Source organism: Lithobates pipiens, unplaced genomic scaffold (genome assembly GCF_037356315.1).
Source record: "Lithobates pipiens isolate NorthernLeopardFrog02 unplaced genomic scaffold, aLitPip1_a1.2 Scaffold_18, whole genome shotgun sequence".
In the NCBI taxonomy this organism is placed as follows: domain Eukaryota; kingdom Metazoa; phylum Chordata; class Amphibia; order Anura; family Ranidae; genus Lithobates; species Lithobates pipiens.
In genome coordinates, this window is record NW_027507758.1 from 332,235,132 (window position 1) to 332,258,088 (window position 22,957).

At 45.1% G+C, this 22,957-nt stretch overlaps 1 protein-coding gene across 1 annotated transcript in view; it reads right to left on the reverse strand.

The window, feature by feature from the left end:
* The window catches only part of BCKDHB (branched chain keto acid dehydrogenase E1 subunit beta), a 283,203-nt gene extending 272,699 nt beyond the window's left edge, over window positions 1-10,504 (reverse strand). Inside the window, 1 exon segment of the mRNA XM_077487334.1 lies at window positions 10,338-10,504. Within this exon segment, the coding sequence (XP_077343460.1) occupies window positions 10,338-10,473 (136 nt within the window). The 5' untranslated portion in view covers window positions 10,474-10,504.
* Window positions 10,505-22,957: the final 12,453 nt, after the last annotated feature.

Below are 22,957 nucleotides of genomic sequence, written 5' to 3' on the forward strand. Positions count from 1 at the left end.
CATGACTGCAACATTATGGCGGACACGTCGGACATTTGACACATTTTTGGGACCATTGTCATTTATACAGCAATCGGTGCTATACAAATGCACTGATTCCTGTGTAAATGACACTGGCAGTAATGGGGTTAACTACTAGGGGTTGTTTCCTGGGGCGTGGCTACATGTGACACGTCACTGATCTCTGCTCCTGATCTCAGGGAGCTTGTCTATATTAGCATCTCCCCGTTCTTTCTCCCAGTGAGGCGATCACGGGTATCCCTGTGGAGATAGAGTCCTCACAGAGCTTGCCGCAGGTACGCGATTCTGCCTGTATGAGACCTTCTGCTGACGAATATTGGTGCGAGGCAGTTGGCAAGCGGTTACATTTACATCATCCCTGCTATTTTTGTATGTGGATAACACTAATTATTTTAATATAAAAAAAAAAAAAAAATAATAATAATGACCAAGATCTTTCCCAGCCTGTCTGCAGGGAAACATAAGCAGGAGGAGCTTCTAGTCCTCTGCTAATTGTTACATGTGCAATATAAAAAAAATAAAAAAAAAAAAAACAACACACAAACAACCAACCATTGACGTAACAAAAGACAGGAGGCTAGAGGACTCATACTGCAGCCTGCAGTATACTGCGTCCAAAGGCAATATCCTCATGACCTTTAAATATCGATTGATAAAATCTGACAAAACGTATGAACCGAAGACCGGGTTACGGCCTTATAGATCTGAGCCGTAGAGGCCTGATGATGCACCACCCAAGAGGCACTAATCGCCCTGGATGAGTGTGCTTTAACATGAGAAGGAATAATTTTCTTCTTTAAGCTGAAGCTTTAATAATCACTTGACAAATCCATTTGGAAAATAGTGGATCTTGTCGCTGCCTGTCCACATCTTGGACCCTTTGGCAGTACAAACAAAATCTGTGTTTTGCGAACCTGAGCAGTCGCCCTTAAATAAATAGGCTCTGACCACTCTTACTAAATCAAGAGAATGTAGTGCCATCTCTTCCCCAGATTAAGGCTCTGGGGAGAAAGGAGGAAGAATACCTTGGTTTAAATGAAATCCTGTTACCACTATTGGTAGAAATTCAGGATGAGGACATAAAAACACCTCATCCTTATGCAATATGGCTCTTACAAGACAGAGCCACTAGCTCCGATACTCTTCTAGAAGAAATGGCAACCAGAAAATATTATCTTTCTTGTCAAAAGAACCAAAGGAAATTTCTCATAAAAAGGTTCAAACGGCTGATTCAGCAAAGCCGATAAGACCAACTTTAAATCCCAAGGATTTAGAGGTGCCTTGATAGGGGGAAATAAACCGTGTTACCCCCTGAAAAAGCTATGCACCAAGAGTGGGAAGTAAGAGGCCCTAGGAAAAACACTGACAAGGCCAGGATCTGGCTCCTGATAGAAGTCAAGGCCAGCTTCATTTCACATACATACTTCCTGGGGTGCCAACCCCTGGATCCACACCAAGAAACATATGACTTCCAGACTCTAAAGTGAGTGATTTTAATGCCAGGAAGTCGGCTTCCTGGCATTAAATCGTAATAAACACTGCCGAAGGAGATCACCCACAATCTTTTATAAAGTGGGATTCAACAGTCAAACCTGTTAACTTTTTCATCCGTAAGGTAGGTCCGAAGGATGCCTACTGCCATCTTTATGATCTTGGTAAATCAAGATCTTCTGGGACCCACCAGAATTACCTCCTCTTGTTCCTGCGGAGAAGGCACGGAAGTAGCAGAACTGGAGGAAATGCATAGATCAGTGAAAACTGATCTCATGGGCAGACTAATGTGTCTGTTCCGCTTCCTAGCGGACCCCTTGTTCTCAAAGTTGTCGACCTTGTTGATGAATCTGGACGCGAAAAAGGTCCATGTGACACATCGCTAGGAAGATGTCGGGATGAAGAGATCATTCTCCCAGAAATAAATTGTTAGCTACTCAAGTAGTACGCCTGAAAAAATGAAAATTGCCGATAGGCAAGGAATGTTGTATTCTGCCCAAGCTAGAACATTATTCACCTCTTTTTGGGCTGCGCAACCTCTCATGCCCCCATGGTGATTGAGGTAAACCACTGCCATGGCCTTTATGGGACTGTCCTGTAAGGATTCAGTCTGACCGTCCAAGAGATTCTAGGGCCAGACGTACGGCCCAAAAACTTCTACAAAAGTGGATAGTCAAGGTCCTCCAACCTGGACAATCTCCCCTGGACAGAATCCTCTTCTAGGGCTGTTCCCCAGCCTAGAAGGCTGGCATCTGTTAACACCCTCCAGGATAAAGATTTTCCCTTTTGCTGGATAACAACCACCAATTTAGGCCCTGACTTATGTCGGGAGCCAAGCGTATTGGAAACAAACAAGGCCTGAATCTTTTTTATTTCAGACCGACAGGATGGTGTCGTGAAGTAGCTTTTGAGTAAAAACTGTGCGCAAGGGACGGCCTAAAAGGAGGCCACAATTTCCCCTAAAAATCTCCTGCACAGCCAAATGAAGGAATTTTCCTTTGTTTTGGTAGATTGAATTAGTCCTACAATGGAACCGATTCTTCTCTGGGGAAGAATATCTTCTTCTGTATGGCATCTATAACCAGCCCCCCCCCCCCCCCCCCAAGTACTGTAATCTCCTTGATGGTTTTAAAGGAGAATCTTCCTAGGTTCAGTATCCAACCTAGAGACTTCAGATATGAGATCAGACTCCGGTTTTAGACCTGAGACCGAATGATCTATTAAAAGTAGATCTTCTAATAGGCTAGGACCGCTATGCCTTGAGCCCTTAATCTGGCTAAAGGAGGTGCCAGAATCTTTCAGAACACTCGTGGTGCTGTGGCCAAGCCGAATGGCAGGACCACAACTTAAAAGATACATTTTATATTTCAAACCACAGAAATTTCTGGTAAGTGGGAAAATTTGGCACATGGAGATATGCAACTCCCCTCCTTGCAGGATGGACACAGCCAATCAAATTATGAAAGGATCGGATGTTTAAGTGCCGATTCAGATCTTCGAGATCTAGAATGGGTCTTACCTCTGCTTGGTTCTGGAACCTTAAAAGGTTTGAGCCAAAACCCCCTGTTCCACCAAGGAAACCTCTGATATCACCGACTGGGATAACAGCTGATCCAAAGGTCAGAAGGAGAGACTTTTTTTGTTGTGGATCCTTAGGAACATTCTCCGAGGAGACGGAAACTCTTGCATAAAAGACTGCCCCATCAGCAGCCCAAGGACCCCACAGGCAGCACCCAAACAGGGACTCAGACCAAAAGTCTGATGCTCTACCGAAAAAAAAAAAAAAAAAAAAAAAAAAATTGCACTTTCCTTTGGTGTCCACATTTTTCAATGAGTTGGCGTGACTCAAAATGTGTTCCACCAAAAATGGTGGAGCAGATGTTAAAGGGTTAGTGGACTGAGATACACCAAATTGCAGCAAGAACCAGCTGCGCTACTGAACTGCAAAAGACATCTTGTCTTTAAAAGGAAGTTCCAATTTTAATTTGCTGGATCCTTTAACATCAGTGCATTATCCACCGGACATGTGAGACTCTACTCACTGGAGGTGATTGCAGCATCAATTGCTGGAACCCATTTTCTTCATAGAAATGTTCCCATTCAGAATACACAAGCTATGCATGAATAGGAAAAATCACCCCAGGTGGGGGAGGTTCTAATGAACCCAATTAGAGGTAGATACCTCACGAGCCTGTACTGCAGGCAACAAAAGGGTTAAGTAAGGGAGTACACAAACACCTGACTTGTGATGCTACTCCTAACATCTTAGGATCCTCCTAAGAGAATAAGTATCTTCCAATATTTTGGGAAGATCTGCCTGATCCCCAAAGGGTCCTGAGGACTAGATGTGAATCTGCTATGTTTAGTCCTACTATGGAGAGACATAGCATTAATCTTCTTTTAAAACTTTTAAATGGTAGAAGAAACAAACCCATTTGTATGATATATACAGGGACTGATATGTTCTACCCCTGATGGCTCAATCCGACTAGCCGTATCCCTCTCAGAGGATGACATTCTTTTGGAAAAACATTTAGCTTACAGTGAAAACAAATGACCTTTTGGAGAAGTTCCTGGTCCCATTACCATTCATAACCTGAAGCATAAAGCAGGGGCACTATGCAAAAGAATGCACATTGCTAGGCTATAGTTCAGCACCATTAGCTGCTATTGACCCTAGCTTCAGTAAAGTATAATGTGCCAAAAGAGTAAGCCTGTGTTCACTAAACAGACCAAGCCATCCACCTGCTCTGTCCCTCCACAGCCAGCAGCAGCTTTCACACATACAGCGCTGAGACCAGCTTCCTCCGTGTGTGGCCGGCATCTGGCCCCGTTAGCCACGCCCCCGCAAATTACAGCCCCCCCCCCCTTCCTTTGAAGGAAGGCCTTTTCCCTAGTGGCATCCTGTGGACCTGTAAGCGGCAGAGGATTTACCCCCCACCACCACAGGTGGCCGCGGTCTGCCCTTTGAAAAAAAAAAAACTATTTTTTTTTCCCCAAATGAAAAGAGACAACTGTTCTGGCATGTGCCCCAAAGGGGAATAAAGCCATCTGGGGGCACAAGAAGAGAACAGACCCCCTTTTGTTACCAGAGGGTCTGTTTCAGGTGGAGGAGAGCGAAGGCTCTGAGACCTTATAGGAAACCTTCAGAAACCAGGGAACTTTCAGGTTATCCCACAATCCTGGACCTGCGACATCACCCTGCCAGTAAAAACTTTATGGCCTCACTACCAAAAAGTACTGGATCCCAGGGCCCAGCTCTCTAAAGAGAAGTGTTCGCAAGCAAAACCTAATTTCTTCAGACATGAGGCCCGGGTACCATTCATTTAGCCCATGAAAAGACATCAGAATGGATCCGGTCAGCATGGCTAGCCCTCATCAAGGATTACTGCCCATGGAGCTCAGCACAGCACATCTTTACTTGTGACGAAAACCTTAGACACTGGTGAAAAAACTGAGGACTCCCAGTAATGGGAGGGGTTATATGGGGGAGTACACGCCTTTAGGGGTGTGCCAGTGTCCAGCAACCGTCGGTCCGATATAACCCACATAGTAATTACTATAGATGTGTCCCCTGATGGAAGAAAATAAAACAGCCTTTGAAATACAGAGTAAAAATAAAAAAATATCAAACTGTAATAAATTGTCATACAAGCATATATTTGAAAATCCTAATTATTTTGTGGAAATAACATAGCATGGAAGGAATTCTGCCAGTCACAGGCTGTGTCATGCTCCTCCAGCCAGTGTATTTGAATAAGAGGGAGGCAAAGCCTCCATTAATCTACACATTTAATATGCCACCACCATTGTCCTTAGCTGGTTAGTGGGCATGGAAGGAGGGAGTGGTCTGTCATTTACCACTGTATATACACCCACATGTGACTATAGTCACATGGGCTGCTCAGATGTGATAGGGAGGAAATGCTCAGCATAGAAACTCAGCGAAAACTGAGCATATGCAGAATTGCCATCATAGATGCAAAATCCCTAGCTGAATTGGGGTCATGAACAGAAGGTGGAGATAGAGAACAGCAGGATCAACCAGGTTTTTTGCAGAATAGAAAAAAATGAATCTCATATTGACTGAGTAGGTATGAAGAACGTGCAATACACCAGAGTTTATGATGTGGCTTTGGTGACACTCCAACCGGTACCCCGTCCAGCCCATTGTACAATGATGGCTGAGAGAGACTGTTCTTGCTCTGGGAGAACATCATATGACGTTGTCCCACTCTTGCTATTGGTGGTGAGCTGTGTCCCTCGGACACAGCGCATCACCAATCAGGGTAAAGAGCCAATAACGTTGGTTCTTCACAATGTGCTACATGTAACCAAATGACAGCTATTGGCATTTCCTTTCCTCAGAGCTGTCACTGTGAGGAAAGGAAACTCGATAACCAGCCTTCCTGTGACAGGGGACATTTACACTGGTAAACAGGGCACTGATAGTTAGTGCCCATCAGTGCAGCCTACCAGTGCCCATCTGTGCAGCCTCATCAGTGCACATTAATGAAGCATTATTTATTTGCAAAATTTTATAACGGAAACCAAGAAAACATTTTGTTTAGTTTTTTTCAAAAGGGTCCGATTTAGTTTTTTTAACCCAAAAAAACCCAGTGGTGATTAAATATATCACTAAAAGAAAGCTCTGTCGCAAAAAAAATTAAAAAATTCATATGGGTGTTGTATGACGGCACAATTGTCATTCAAAGTGCAACAGCACTGAAAGCTGAAAATTGGCCTGGGCTGGAAAGGGGTAAAAGTGCCCGGTATTGAGGTGATTAAAGTGGAACTTTGGTAATTTTTCCCCATCTATTAAATCCTCGCCCCTTGTTGTTTTGACTTTGGGTAGTAAAACTTTTTTTCTGCCAGTAAATACCTTATATAGCCCACTTCCTGTTTCTTGTCTGGTAAAAAGCCTAGGCTTATGACATCATACACAGCTCTCTCATGAGAGTTTGCCAGGAAGGGGGAGGGGGAATGAGTCATAAGAGGGCCAATGAGAGCTGTAGAACTGGGAGGTGTGTGTGTGTGTGTAAATCCAGGAAGTGAACAGGCAACAGCTTCAGCTGCCCAGTTAAAAATGGTTGCAGCCAGACTCAGTGGAGGGAGATTTTTGCAGCATATTTGGCAAGTACAGAATATATAAAACAATATGCAAGGTGGTTGGAGGGAAGCTTCAGAATGGCAAAGATGTTTTTATTACAAATTTATGTGAGCAGACTGCAGTTCCTCTTTAAGTACCACCATCCTTAAAATGCCACCAGCACAAAATAAAAAATAAATAAAACACCATAGTAAAAGAATATTATAGTAGCAGGCGTCCTCTTTTGTACACAGCCACTGCTCTGTCTTGCCCATGCTCCATTTCCCACACTGCCTTTTATAAATTAAAAAAATAAAAATAAATAAAACCCATCAGGGCTGGCTTATTTTCTTTTTTTTCCCCCCTGTGCCAACCCACCAAGGTCTGTACCAGACCTTGTGTATGCACTGTACACGATCTATTGTTTAGAATTAGAAGGCATAAAAACATCTATGAATAAAATTAACAAAATCGTGTGTTCCTTCTTTAATGTGGAAATAAACATCATTTGTGGATGAAAAAATAAAATAAATAAATAAATAAATAAATAAAAGGAGGGTTTTCCCAAAATCTCATGAGATTTTGTAATTTAGAAATGAGATTTCCCTGGAAGGGAGCTATGTGTGAATGGAGCCTTTAAAAAAATATATATATATATATAATAAATGCAGGATTTATTGTTTTTTGTTGTAGGAGCCTGTAAAGCATTGCACCTACAACCAACAGATCACTGGTTCCATGCAGGTCTCCTGCAGATCTGTCAGTGTATAGGCTTGCTCTTACCTCATATGAGGAAGCATATACATTCTGACAGGAAGACTTGATGAGCGCTCACAGCACCGTGGTAATTGAAAACTACAAACCGACAACTGCAAAGTCAGCTGGACCTTGTAGTTTTCCATGGGCCCGGCCCGTGTCTCGCAGCAGACACAGGCCCGTCTACAGCGTACGGCAGCAACGCGTGCAGCTACAACCCATGTGCACATAGATCTAATGTTTATAAATAAGTGGTGGTCACACCTGTGTAAGGGCCGGTTCACACTGCGAGCCGCAGCGAGGCGTCTCCGACTTCCTCGCCGCGACTTGCAGGGGGGGTCAGCGGCGACTTGCAGAGGACTTCTGCATAGAAGTCAATGCAAGTCGCCCCGAAGTAGTACAGGAACCTTTTTTCTGAGTCGGAGCGACTCGAGTCGCTCCTCTCAGAACGGTTCCATTGTACTCAATGGGGACGACTTGCGGGAGCGAGGCGAGGCGAGCCGTGTCGCCTCGCCTCGCGCCGCAGTGTGAACCGGCCCTTAATGTATACCATTTTCTATTCTACAACATTGTGAGATTTAGGCTCGGCTCACACCAGACGCGGCACGAGTTGCCGCGCCACGACCTCAGCGGCGACTTGCAAAACGACTTCTGTATAGAAGTCAATGCAAGTCGCCCGAGGACGCCGCAAAAGTAGTACAGGAACCTTTTTTCTAAGTCGGAGCGACTCGAGTCGCTCCTATTAGAACGGTTCTGTAGTACAGAACGGGGGCGACTTGTCAGGTCGCGGCGCGGCAAGTCGTGCCGCGTCTGGTGTGAACTGAGCCTTATAGAAGTCTATGGCAATGCATAAAAACTCATATGCGAGTTTTTAACTAGTTGAAGACCAGGCCTGTGAATTTTTTTTGCTGGAACATTAGTTAGAACCTCCAAACATTATATATGTTTATTAAAGCAGAGGGCTTGGCAATTTTTTGTGCCATGCGGTATTTGCGCAGTGTTTTTTAAAAGCAGGTTTTTTTGGGGGGGGGGGGGGGGGGTTAAATGTAAAAAAAAATAAAAATCCCACCGCTAGGGAGGGTAAACATCCCTTGTGACAGCAATAGGCACATGACAGGTACTCTTTATGGAGGGCTCTGTGGTCGTTAAGACACCAAATCCCTCCTCTACACTTGAAAGTATTCAAAATGGCAAGATCGAGGATTTTGAATGCTTTAGATTTTTAAAAACCGGATTTAAGATTCCAGTAAACCGGAAGCGACGGCATGTCGTTGCTTCGGGGTTACCATATTTGAGATCTGATCAAAGCTGACTCTGGCTTTGAGTCTCTGGTTACTCAGGCCTCCTGATGGGACGGGAGAGCCCAGGTGAGTGGCAGAAGGTGGCAGGGGTCTCCTCCTGCTGCTTGTAATAACAGCCGAGCTGTTGCTTAGCTCAGTTAATCGGCTCTAAAAAAAACGGTACCAGGGCGATGTTGGCAGCTGCAGGTCATTTTTGGCAGCTCTATCCAGCTGACTGCTAAATGCTCCTTATGCAAATGCATTTAAAATAATAAATAATAATAAATTTAAAAAAAATAATAAATTAAAAAATGCTTTAAGCACTTGCCGACCAGAAGCCGCCGTTGCACGAATTGCCGTACTGGTACGGCGCTTCGTGTCATAGATACAGCGCGCAGCCTTGGAGCCGATGCACGTGGCCGCCATCTTCGATCGCTCCACAGAGAGGCAGAACGGGGATCTGTCAATGTAAACAAAAGCAGATACTGTTCTGTCAGGGGAATACAGTGTGATCGTCTGTTCCTAGCAATTAGGAACAGCGATCTCTCAGTACTCCCAGTCAGTCCACTCCTCCCACAGTTAGAAACACCTCCCTAGGACACACCTAACCCCTTGATCGCCCCCAGTGTTAACCCCTTCCCTGCCAGTGTCATTTATACAGTAATCGGTGCATTTTTTATAGCACTGATTGCTGTATAAGACCCCTTTCACACAAGGACATTTTGCAGGCGCCATAGCGTTAGAAATAGCACCTGCAATCCGCCCTCAAACTGCGGCTCCATTCATTCCAGTGTGAAAGCGGAGCGGTGCGCTGGCAGGACGTCAGGAATAGTTCTGCCAGCAGCTTCTTTGGAGCGGTGAAGGAGTGATGTGTTTACTGCTCCTCCACTTATGCTCCCCATTAAAATCAATGGGGCAGCGCAGCATTACTGCCAGCAAAACGCTGCTATTGTGGCGTACTTCAGGCAGTTTTAACCCTCTCGGCAGCTAGCGGAGGGTAAAAGCGCCCCCGCTAGTGGCCGAAATGTGCAGCAAATCCGACGGTAAAACACCACTAAAAATAGCAGCGTTTTGCCTCCGACGCTATGGGCGGGGCAGTACGAAGGGGTCTAAATGTCACTGCTTCCAAAATAGTGTGCGGTCGACTGTAATGTTGCAGTCCTGCTAAAAATTGCTGATCGCTGCCATTACTAGCAAATAAAAACGATATATTATAATAATAATAATACCACCATAAATCTATCCTCTATTTTGAAGATGCTATATAACTTTTGCGCAAACCAATCAATATACACTTTATTGCGATTCTTTTTATCAAAAACATATAGAATACATATTGGTCTAAACTGATAAAGAAATTCGTTTTTTTTTTGTGCATTTTTTTTGGGGGGGGGGGGGGGGGATGTTTATCGTAGCAAAAAGTAAAAAAAGAGCTGGCCCATACGTGTAGCCTGGGAGTGTTAAAGCCCACCACACCTATGTGTTACACAGGCAGTAAGAGGTTAACACGCTTACTGCAGGTACAAAACCAAGCATTGTGTTAGAGATCCCAGGTGTGAATGAGCTCTATGCACAGGATGTGATGTGCACACACCCCAATGTCTGTGCTGGGGGTCACCACCATGGCTCTATAAAGTCACCTTAGAGGGTACACACTTGCTGTTCGCCTAGTACACAATGTCACCCTGACAACGTCTCACCATATTCGCTGGGCTCGGGATCCGGGTGGAAGGTGAAGTGCGCTACTGATCTCACAGAACATCGTAGGTTAGTACGAGCCCAGCTGAGCACACAACGAGCGAGCCGGTTCCCTGCCACTGCTCTGATCGCCGCCATGTTTCCACTCACACACACTAAACAACGCGCACAGGGCGGGGATAGGACACAGGGAATGTGATTGGTCGCTGACGGGGGGCAGGCACACAAGGGGTAGAGCAAGCTCAGCCTATCAGCTAGTGTTGTCTGTGTTCGCTCACACGTGATATGACCGGCTGGACTGCATTCCTGCCTTCAGGTAGAAGGAGCTGTGCTGATATGGTCAAAACTATATCCAAAACTGATGCTGTGGGTTGGTGGCTGGTAGACATACTCTACAGTACAGCTCACCTTTTCTAGGGTTTTATTGCCCACATAGCTTAGTTGCAAAGATTTCAAAGAACTTTCCAGTAAGGATTTTTTTATTTTTTAGCTGTCCATTGTTTAAAGTGGTGTTCCACCCCAAAAAAACAAAATGTCAATAATGTACTTGGAAATGTAACCACTTTCAGACCGGACCAATTTGCTGGTCAAAGACCAGACCACTTTTTGCGATTCGGCACTGCTTCGCTTTAACTGACAATTGCGCGGTCGTGCAACGTGGCTCCCAAACAAAATTGACGTCCTTTTTTTCCCACAAATAGAGCTTTCTTTTGGTGGTATTTGATCACCCCTGCGGTTTTTATTTTTTGCGCTATAAACGAAAATAGAGCGACAATTTTGAAAAAAACGCATTATTTTTTACTTTTTGTTATAATAAATATCCCCCAAAAATATATAAAAAAACATTTTTTTCCCTCAGTTTAGGCCGATACGTATTCTTCTACATATTTTTGGTAAAAAAAATCGCAATAAGCGATTATTGATTGGTTTGCGCAAAAGTTATAGTGTTTACAAAATAGGGATAGTTTTATAGCATTTTTATTAATAATTTTTTATTATTTTTTTTTTTTACTAGTAATGGCGGCGATCAGCGATTTTTATTGTGACTGCGACATTGTGGGGGACACATTTTGACACATTTTTGGGACCATTGTCATTTATACAGTAATCACTGCTATATAAATGCAGTGATTCCTGTGTAAATGACACTGGCAGTGAAGGGGTTAACCAGTGGGTGGCAGTGTAGGGGTTAAGTGTTCCTAGGGGTGTGTTACTAACTGTGGGGGGGTTGGGCTTTTATTTAGTGTACACTGATCTCTGCTCCAATCACATGGAGCAGAGATCAGCATCACTAGTTGCTAGGCAGAATGGAGAAATGCTGTTTACTCAGCATTTCCTCCATTCGGCCGCTCCGTGAGACGATCGCGGGGATGCCCGCGGCGATCGAGTCCGCGGGTCCCGCGACCGAACTCACGGGGGTCCCGACCAGCGCTGCGCTCACGATGGCAGGGCGGCATTGAATATTGGACGTACCTGTACGCCAATATGCCTGCCCGTGCCATTCTGTCAACGTACATCGTCGTGCGCTGGTCGGGAAGTGGTTAAAAAAAAAATTGTACTTTTTTTTTTTTTTGCTTACTTTTTTTTCCCTGTTGCTATGTGGTCCCTCGAAATCTGCCTCCTCCAGTGCCTGGGCTCCTGACGTCACTTCTCTCAGCGCAGGAATTGAGATTGCCTCTTTCCCCTCCCTCTGTCAATCTGGGACATGTGACAGGTCTCAGATGATTGCACGGCCAATCACGGCACAGCTTGCACATGCGCAGTGGGTGCCCAGCGGTGTAGGCGGGCACCCACAGTTAAAATGCTGGCGCCACCGAGCGGAGGGGCTCCAGATCCCCCGCATAGCTGGACACTTGGACAGGTAATAATGGGAGCACCACTTTAAAGAGGAAGTAACACTGATGGGTTTTACTTCCTCTTTTGTTCCCTGCAAAGTAAAATAATAATGGGCTAGTGTGCATCACATACTAGCCCATTATCTGCCACTTACCTGCAAACAAAGGCCGCAATGTCCCCACACTGGTGGCCGCATCCATCTTCACCCCTCTTCCTTCCGGAGCTGTGGACTCCGGCTCTGTGACTGGCCAAAGTCACGTAACGTCACTCCCGTGCATGCGTGTGAGAGCCGACAGTCATGGCACGCTGCTGAAGAAAGGGAGCAATAGTGCCCTTTCTTCAGTGTTTACATACAGTCAGCATTGCATACTTTATGAAGCCTGACTGGAATACTCCTAGGACATTTCCGAGTAGGGGGTCAAGCGATATAGTTTCTTCAGGACGGATACCAATTTTTTCAGCTGCTTGGATGGACGATTTTAGGTGCCAATATTCTGTACATTTAAATTTTTTGATTTTTACACTGTCCTTTAAAAAAAAAAGTATCACTTTTATCGCTATCACAAGGAATGTAACATCTTTTGTGACAGTAATAGGCGGTGACAAGTACTCTTTATAGAGGAATCAGGGGTCTATAAGACCCCAACCCCTCCTCTGCACTTCAGAGTATTCAAAACAACAACTTGAAGTAATATCAGTATGTTTCTGGCTGATGCCAATTCTTTGAAAAATTTGAATATCGCCCCCCCCCCCCCCGACAATCGGTTGACACCTATTACTAAGTGCTCCCAGGATGTTGCCAAGTGAGGCCTAGTTGTTACTGCTCAGCTCCACCATCACAGGAGTGAGCTTACCCCCTCATATGTTCTTTCTCTCCCCTGACACAGTAACTCTGAGCTCAGTATTTGAGATCTCGCTCCTGTGATAGTGGAGGATGACTAGGCCTCACTTAGCAAAATCCTGGGAGTATTCCGGTCAGGCTTCATAAGGCATGTAAATGGCCTACACCTACAGGAGCATCTCATAAAATTAGGATATCTTTAAAAAGGTAATAAAAAAATTCAAAGTAATTCAGTTAAAAAAGTGAAACTCATATATTTTATATAGATTCATTACACACAGAGTGATATATTTCAAGCATTTCTTTCTTTTAATTTTGATGATTATGGCTTACAGCTAGTGATAACCCAAAATCCAGTATCTCAGAAAATTTGAATATTACCTAGGACCAATGTAAAAAAAGGATTTTTAATACAGAAATGTAGGCTTGCTGTGAAGTATGTCCATATGCAGTATAATATACACTCAATATTTGGTCGGGGCTCCTTTTGTATCAATTACTGCATCAATGCAGCGTGGCATGAAGGCGATCAGCCTGTGGCACTGCTGAGGTGTTATTTAAACCCAGGTTGCTTTGATAGCGGCCTTCAGCAAATTTTTGTTGTTTTTGTGTTTGTTTTGCAAAAAATAAACCCAGTGATGATTAAATACCACCAAAAGAAAGCTCAATTTGTGTGAGAAATTATAATAATTTCATTTGGGTACAGTGTTTCATGAGCAGGCAATTGTCATTCAAAGTGTGAGAGCGCTGCAAAATTGGCCTGGGCACGAAGGGGGTATAAGTGCCCAGTAAGCAAGTGGTTAAATTGGGTGTGGTTCTATGAAGCATGTTAACCTCTTGACCTCCAGAAGATTTATCCCCTTCAGAACCCTGCACTTTGTAGGCAGCTTAACCCAGAACCCTGCACTCTACACAGCCTACCCCAGAACCCTGCACTCTATACGCAGCTTAACCCAGAACCCTGCACTCTGTGCACAGCTTACCCCAGAACCCTGCACTCTGTACTCAGCTTACCACAGAACCCTAAACCCTGTACTCAGTTTACCCCAGAACCCTGCACTCTGTACTCAGCTTACCCCAGAACCTTGCACTCTGTATGGAGCTTACCCCAGAACCCTGCACTCTGTGCGCAGCTTACCCCACAACCCTGCACTCTGTGCGCAGCTCACCTCAGAATCCTGCACCCTATACATAGCTCATCCCAGAACCCTGTACATAGCTCATCCCAAAACCCTGCACCATGTCCATAGCTCATCCCAAAACCCTGCATCATGTACATAGCTCATCCTAGAACCCTGCACCCTGTATATAGATCACCCCAGAACCTGGCATCCTGTACTTAGCTCATCCTAGAACCCTGCACTCTGTACATAGCTCATAATAGAACCCTGCACTCTGTACCTAGCTCACCCCAGAACCCTGCACTCTGTATGCAGCTCACCCCAGAACCCTGCACTCTGTACACAGCTCACCCCAGAACCCTGCACTCTGTACACAGCTCACCCCAGAACCCTGCACTCTGTACGCAGCTCACCTCAGAATCCTGCACCCTATACATAGCTCATCCCAGAACCCTGTACATAGCTCATCCCAGAACCCTGCATCATGTACATAGCTCATCCTAGAACCCTGCACCCTGTATATAGCTCACCCCAGAACCTGCAATCCTGTACTTAGCTCATCCTAGAACCCTGCACTCTGTACATAGCTCATAATAGAACCCTGCACTCTGTACCTAGCTCACCCCAGAACCCTGCACTCTGTATGCAGCTCACCCCAGAACCCTGCACTCTGTACACAGCTCCCCCCGGAACCCTGCACTCTGTACTCAGCTTACCCCAGAACCCTGCACTCTGTGCGCAGCTTACCCCACAACCCTGCACTCTGTACGCAGCTCACCTCTGAATCCTGCACCCTATACATAGCTCATCCCAGAACCCTGTACATAGCTCATCCCAAAACCCTGCACCATGTACATAGCTTATCCCAGAACCCTGCATCGTGTACATAGCTCATCCCAGAACCCTGTACCCTGTATATAGCTCACCCCAGAACCCGGCATCCTGTACTTAGCTTGTCCTAGAACCCTGCACTCTGTACATAGCTCATAATAGAACCCTGCACTCTGTACCTAGCTCACCCCAGAACCCTGCACTCTGTATGCAGCTCACCCCAAAACCCTGCACTCTGTATGGAGATCACCCCAGTATCCTGCGCTCTGTATGTAATGCAATCCAAAACCCGTTTATCGTTTTTTTTTTTTTTTTTTATGAATGTGCTGGGGTTTGTATGTATCCATGAGACTCTTGCTTGTGGAACAATAATAAAATCATATTTTGTAGGTACAAGGAAGCCCACATTTTGTTTAATGACGCCCATTAAGCACCTCCCACTGTCAAGAGTTTGAGCACACCCATATTTGCCACGGCATGCTATGTAAAGTTACTTCCTTCCTCAAGTGTCTCTCATTCTGAAGTTCAAAAGTTGGGAGATATGGGATTGTTTCCATCCAGTTCCACAAGGCCCTTCTGTACTAGCTATTATGGCATTATTTGGTTAGCTAGGTGCCATGTTCGTAACGATTCTTGTTATAATTACACTACAGTCCAGTCTTCTTTGGGCATTTCAAAAAATAAACCCAGTGATGATTAAATACCACCAAAAGAAAGCTCAATTTGTGTGAGAAATTATAATAATTTCATTTGGGTACAGTGTTTCATGAGCAGGCAATTGTCATTCAAAGTGTGAGAGCGCTGCAAAATTGGCCTGGGCACGAAGGGGGTATAAGTGCCCAGTAAGCAAGTGGTTAAATTGGGTGTGGTTCTATGAAGCATGTTAACCTCTTGACCTCCAGAAGATTTATCCCCTTCAGAACCCTGCACTTTGTAGGCAGCTTAACCCAGAACCCTGCACTCTACACAGCCTACCCCAGAACCCTGCACTCTATACGCAGCTTAACCCAGAACCCTGCACTCTATACGCAGCTTAACCCAGAACCCTGCACTCTGTACTCAGCTTACCACAGAACCCTAAACCCTGTACTCAGTTTACCCCAGAACCCTGCACTCTGTACTCAGCTTACCCCAGAACCTTGCACTCTGTATGGAGCTTACCCCAGAACCCTGCACTCTGTGCGCAGCTTACCCCACAACCCTGCACTCTGTGCGCAGCTCACCTCAGAATCCTGCACCCTATACATAGCTCATCCCAGAACCCTGTACATAGCTCATCCCAAAACCCTGCACCATGTCCATAGCTCATCCCAAAACCCTGCATCATGTACATAGCTCATCCTAGAACCCTGCACCCTGTATATAGATCACCCCAGAACCTGGCATCCTGTACTTAGCTCATCCTAGAACCCTGCACTCTGTACATAGCTCATAATAGAACCCTGCACTCTGTACCTAGCTCACCCCAGAACCCTGCACTCTGTATGCAGCTCACCCCAGAACCCTGCACTCTGTACACAGCTCACCCCAGAACCCTGCACTCTGTACACAGCTCACCCCAGAACCCTGCACTCTGTACACAGCTCACCTCAGAATCCTGCACCCTATACATAGCTCATCCCAGAACCCTGTACATAGCTCATCCCAGAACCCTGCATCATGTACATAGCTCATCCTAGAACCCTGCACCCTGTATATAGCTCACCCCAGAACCTGCAATCCTGTACTTAGCTCATCCTAGAACCCTGCACTCTGTACATAGCTCATAATAGAACCCTGCACTCTGTACCTAGCTCACCCCAGAACCCTGCACTCTGTATGCAGCTCACCCCAGAACCCTGCACTCTGTACACAGCTCACCCCGGAACCCTGCACTCTGAACTCAGCTTACCCCAGAACCCTGCACTCTGTGCGCAGCTTACCCCACAACCCTGCACTCTGTACGCAGCTCACCTCTGAATCCTGCACCCTATACATAGCTCATCCCAGAACCCTGTACATAGCTCATCCCAAAACCCTGCACCATGTACATAGCTTATCCCAGAACCCTGCATCGTGTACATAGCTCATCCCAGAACCCTGTACCCTGTATATAGCTCACCCCAGAACCCGGCATCCTGTACTTAGCTTGTCCTAGAACCCTGCACTCTGTACATAGCTCATAATAGAACCCTGCACTCTGTACCTAGCTCACCCCAGAACCCTGCACTCTGTATGCAGCTCACCCCAAAACCCTGCACTCTGTATGGAGATCACCCCAGTATCCTGCGCTCTGTATGTAATGCAATCCAAAACCCGTTTATCGTTTTTTTTTTTTTTTTTTTATGAATGTGCTGGGGTTTGTATGTATCCATGAGACTCTTGCTTGTGGAACAATAATAAAATCATATTTTGTAGGTACAAGGAAGCCCACATTTTGTTTAATGACGCCCATTAAGCACCTCCCACTGTCAAGAGTTTGAGCACACCCATATTTGCCACGGCATGCTATGTAAAGTTACTATTGGAAAGAACACACTGCTGACAAGAGCAAGAAGGGTGCTGCTCACCCCTATAAATCAGAAAAATAAAACAAATTCCCCCACCAGCGGGATTTTTAGGCAGCAATAAACAATAAGCGTAGCATACTATATAAAAAAGATTATTTTATTGTATGGTAAAAACATGAGCTTCACCCAGGTATTTAAAATAAAAAATATAGATAGAACCAAGCTTGTATATACAAAAATTACAATGACATCAATGGGCATACACTAAGCAGACCTAACTATAAATATACTGTATAAAATTAGTAACAGCAAAAAGGAATTTTTTTATAGTTCTAACGCGTTTCAACCACTAGGGTCTTCTTCAGAGATAGTCTGTTGATAGAGAGACAAGATACAACTTAATAAATCTATCGAATAGTATTAATATTAAACATATTCTAAATTTGTTAGTGTAGTTACCCAGTATAGTATTGCCGAGAGGTTCATATAAATTATAGTGCTTAATGGTGGAGTTTACCCAGGTTCATGCTTAGACGTCCCTCACAAATTAAAGAAGGTATATGGTCCATACATCTCGCCACAGAATCCAGCAGTGGGGTGAGGGTCGGAAGCCCAGAGGCGCGGCTCACGAGCGGTCACACGACAAAGACCCTATGCCCCACAGAGGTTGTAGGAAGTAGGTGCAAACGTAGGCAGCCTGCCTGTATGGTACGCCACGCCTGTGATGGAAATCCCAACATAATCGGAATTAGACATATATATTTTTATATTTGTTTTTTATATTCTATATTTTATATATAGGCCCACATGTGTGGTATGAAGATATCATGTATATGATTTGTGTGCATATAAAGGGAATATCCCCAGATATCTGTATTCACATCTTAAAAAAAAAAAAAAAAAAAAAAAAAAAAGGGAGGGGAAGGGGGGGAAAGAAAAACAAAACTCAAAAACCAAACACACACTAAAAAGGAGGAACAAAACAACAAACGTAACTCAAATCAAAAGAAGACAAGCGTGAAATGACATGTGGTAGAGATAGTGTGTGTGATGACAACCCGATATTGGGTGACTAGAGTGAGTGAGTGAGTGAATGGTGTACAGGGGAAGTGAGTAGTGAGGTGAAAGGTGTGGGTGTTGGTGTGATGAAAAGAATTTAAGGGATGACATATTAGGAAATCAGGGTGACAATGGGAAGAGTGCATTGGGGTGCTAGTGACGGATAAAAATAAAAATAAAAATAAAATTACATGGAATGCTAATGTTGGACTAGTGAGAGGTGACAAAAAAAAAAAAAAAAAAAGATTACAATAACTGTTCAGATGTGGTAAACCATGTTTATACTGAGGGTAATAACAGTTACCTGGATAGCTAGGCTGGACAAAAAATTCCCAAAGTGGAAAAGGAGAGACAGTAGCTGGGAAACTATCCCGGGAAGAGTGCCAGATACGGTCAATGACCCCTAGTCCATAGGGGCACCCCCATCTAAAAATGAATAGAATGATAAGGCGAGCTAGCTGTTAAAAAAGCTAGTTTGAGAAAATTATTTAAATAAAATGGGGGCATGTCAGCCAGGCTAGCAAATAGTCAAACTTACCAACCAGGGATTCAGAGATACGAGAGTCCTTGTTTGTGTACAGGAACTGACGTTTACTGCCAAGTGTACTGTGTTATATAGTGCCCCGGGATTACATCACAGGCAATGGCCGCCCACCCATTGGCTGGTACTGCCTATTATTGCTTGGCCGCCTAAACAGGTCGACCACGTGTGACCGCCCCGGCGTCCCGGAAGGTCGTAAAGCGACCCCGAAACGACGTCACTTCCGACGCAAATGCACGACGCGATTGCGTCACGTCCGTCCGTACGAAGGGTCAGACGAACGTGAGGCACGTCCGGAAGTGTTCAGGGACGCCGCCGACAAGGAAATACGTGTCTCCAATGGCTGGGCGGGACCAGCCCGCACCAGTCATATAGGGAGACATCTGTGGAGAGAGCCCTGCATGTGCACAGACAGGGGTCCCTCCTGCCCTTGTCGGGGAGTCGCGCAAAAGAGGCAAACAACCCCCCACACACCACCTCCTCCACATGAAAGCGGAAGGGCATTGGAGGCAATGTGCAGAGGGACCGTAAATGTGGGGGACAAGCATAGACCCGGATCAGGTCAATGTGGGGATATGCCGCTACTGTCCAATACCTCCCCTAACCCCCAGAGCAGGGATGGGGTAAGGGTGTGTGGGTAAAAGACGGGAGGGGAAAAAAAAAAAAAAAGGAGAAAAAAGGGGGGGGGGGGGGGGGGAAGGGACAGGCGACCGATCCCAACACACCATTAGCTAAGAAAGCCGTTTGCTTAACCAAAGAGAAGAATAAAATAAAATCTTTTTCAGATTATTACATATACACATATAGCATGCATGTCCCGACGTGCAAACGCACGTCTTTATTCAAGGACAGACAAAGTAAATATATAGCTAAGTGAATATATAAAAACAGCAAAAATGAAGTGATAACATAATTATACAATCAATCACAGAAGAATATGGTGTTCTGTTGCGAACACTGTACCATGGTACCCTGTTTAGTTGTAATCATAGTAATTAGAGACTATCAACAATTTGTAGGAGGGGCATGGTCAGGGGATGTTCCTAGACACTTACTAAAGAGTTAGTGAAGAGAAAAAGAGGGAGCATAAAGGAGAACGGGCTCACAGGGTAAGGGGGCAGGTACACCCGGTCTCTACTGTGTCCTCCCTGAGGAGAACCCCTTTAGGAAGGGAGCAAAAGAGACCGATTCGTTCAGGCCTGGGAAAGAGGTGGCGTCCAATTTATGTATCCACCTCTGTTCCCGTTGTAATAAGGTCTTATTCCAGTCGCCCCCCCGAACGGGTATGTGTATACGGTCTAGGGCAGTGAATGTAAACTTAGGCATTCTATAGTTGTGTATTTGCACGACATGACGTCCAATCGGCAGGTAATAGTTGCCTATTTCCATGCTATACACATGTTTGGACATTCGGCGATGGAATTCCTGTTTTGTTTTGCCCACATAGTACGCCCCACACTCGCATTCCAAGAAGTAAACCACACCTCGTGTCTGACAATTTACGAAGTGTGTGGGTCGAAAGTTGGCACCGTTTGGTAGACAGAAGGTTTTATCACGTCTAATGTATTTACAACACGAGCAGTGATTGCAAGGGAAGGAGCCAAGAACTGAGCAGTGTTTGGACCTTTTGTTCTCATTCCTATATTCGCTCTGCACCAGTTTATCGTATAGTGAAGAGGCCCTTTTGAAAGAGATAGAGGGGCGTACTGGTACCAGACAGCCGATCTTAGGATCGTCTTTTAGGATCGACCAGTGTTTTTGGATAATATCCAAAATGATATTGTGTTGTTTGCTGAAGCGCATAATGATCCTCAGTGGATCCACTGTAGGGTCACTGCGTTCCTTTTTAGAGAACAAGAGGTCCCTGCGTGGTAACACTGCAACTTTGTTGTAGGCCCTGCGAAGGCAAGAACGACTATATCCTCGCGCAAGGAATCTAGTCTGAAGTTTCTGTGCCTCTTCTTTAAAGAGACTGTCATTAGAACAGTTTCTGCGGAGGCGGAGATATTGGCCGTAGGGTATAGACCGTTTTAAGGCCACAGGGTGAAAGCTATCTGCATGCAATACCGTGTTGCCCGCAGTGCTTTTTCGGTATAGAGAGGTGAAAATGGAGTTATCTGGGGTGCGTCCTATAGTGACATCTAAGAACGTAATGCTCTGAGTGTCATATGTCACAGTAAACTTGAGATTATATGTGTTTATATTCATGCAGGACATGAATTCCAACAGGGCAGCCTCCGATCCCTCCCAGATGACGAGGACGTCATCGATATACCGCCGCCACATAGCAATGTGGCGCGTGTATTCGAGGAGGTCCCCGTCATCCAGGAGGGACTTCTCCCACTCCCCCAGGTACAGATTGGCGTAGGCCGGGGCACAACAAGTGCCCATGGCCACGCCCTGCACCTGGAGGTAGTGGGAGTCATTGAATAGGAAGAAGTTGTGGTGTAGGATGTAATCAAGTCCGTCCACTATGAATTCGTTAACTTCAAATTTATATCTCCCACTTAGTTGAAGTAGATTTTGTATAGCCTTGATCCCCTTCTCATGTGGGATCGAGCTATACAGTGCCTCCACATCAATTGCCACTAAGATGGAATTAGCAGTTAAGGTATGGTTCTCAATGGTTTGTAGTAGATGCGTTGTATCCTTCACATATGAGGGCATACTCAAAACAAATGGCTGTAGAAATGAATCAATGACTTTGCTAAGATTTTCAGTTATTCCCCCTTTCCCTGAAACGATCGGCCGGCCAGGAGGTCTTGTTTGGCATTTATGGATCTTTGGTAAACTATAGAAGGTGGCGGCCTTAGGATATTTAATTCCAATAAAGGCATGTTGGTCCTTTGTGATGCCACCCTGAGCCAGGGCTGCATCTATTAGCTTGTAAAATTTATTGTAAAAAGTCTGTATTAATGTACTCGGGATAGTCCTATACCATTCTTTGTTGTCTAGAATCTCTTGGCACATGCGTACATAGTTTGAGTTGTCCATAAGGACAACATTACCCCCCTTGTCGGAGGGTTTTATTGTGATGTTGACATTGTTTGTCAGCATGTGAAGAGCTTTTATTTCTTCTGCATTTAAGTTGTTAGGGTGAGATTTCCTAGATGGCAATTTACGGATATCCCTCGATACTTGTTTGACAAATGTATCAATATTTGAGTTTAGACTTAGAGGTGGAAATTTACCTGAGGGTTTTTTGACCATCGACCCAGGGGTGTTGGGGGGTTCATTCGTTGTGTCCAATAGCATATCCAGATCTATCTGGTCTATGAGGTCCAGAGTATTGTTTTCTTCGTATAGAAGTGTCAAATCTCTCAGGGCCTTAAGTTCTCTCATACTGAGTTTGGGGTAATCAATAGCATTGATATCAGTGGCATTCCTAGTGTGCAGGCTCTTTAGCAAAAGCCTGCGTGCAAAAAGTTGTATATCTGTGATGGTCCCAAAGGGATCAAAGTTTTCTTGTGGGCAAAATGTTAAACCACGCGCCAGAACCGCAGTTTCCACTGGTGATAGCGCATAGGACGAAAGGTTGATCACACTGAAGGATTCGCTTGGATCCGTGTAACAAATGCGTCCAAGTTTCCTACTCCCTTGTTTAGTCGGGGTGAGGGAAATCCCCGCTTCGGGTTTAAAGAGTTCTGACCAGTTTCCAAATCGGATACATGGTTTTCCCTATTCTTGCCACTGCTTGTCCCATTAGTGTTGGTGACGTCAGCCTTCTGGCTAACTTCCATAGGTGATAGCATGGTTTCCCTTCCTCTCTCATTACATGTCCCATTGCTGCGGACGGGGTCGGCCATCTCATCAAAATATGTGTGCGAGGGGTCTTGCAATGCCAACACGGCATGTGATGTAGCCTGCAATTCCTTGTATGTATTTGAACTTTCTGTTGGGATGT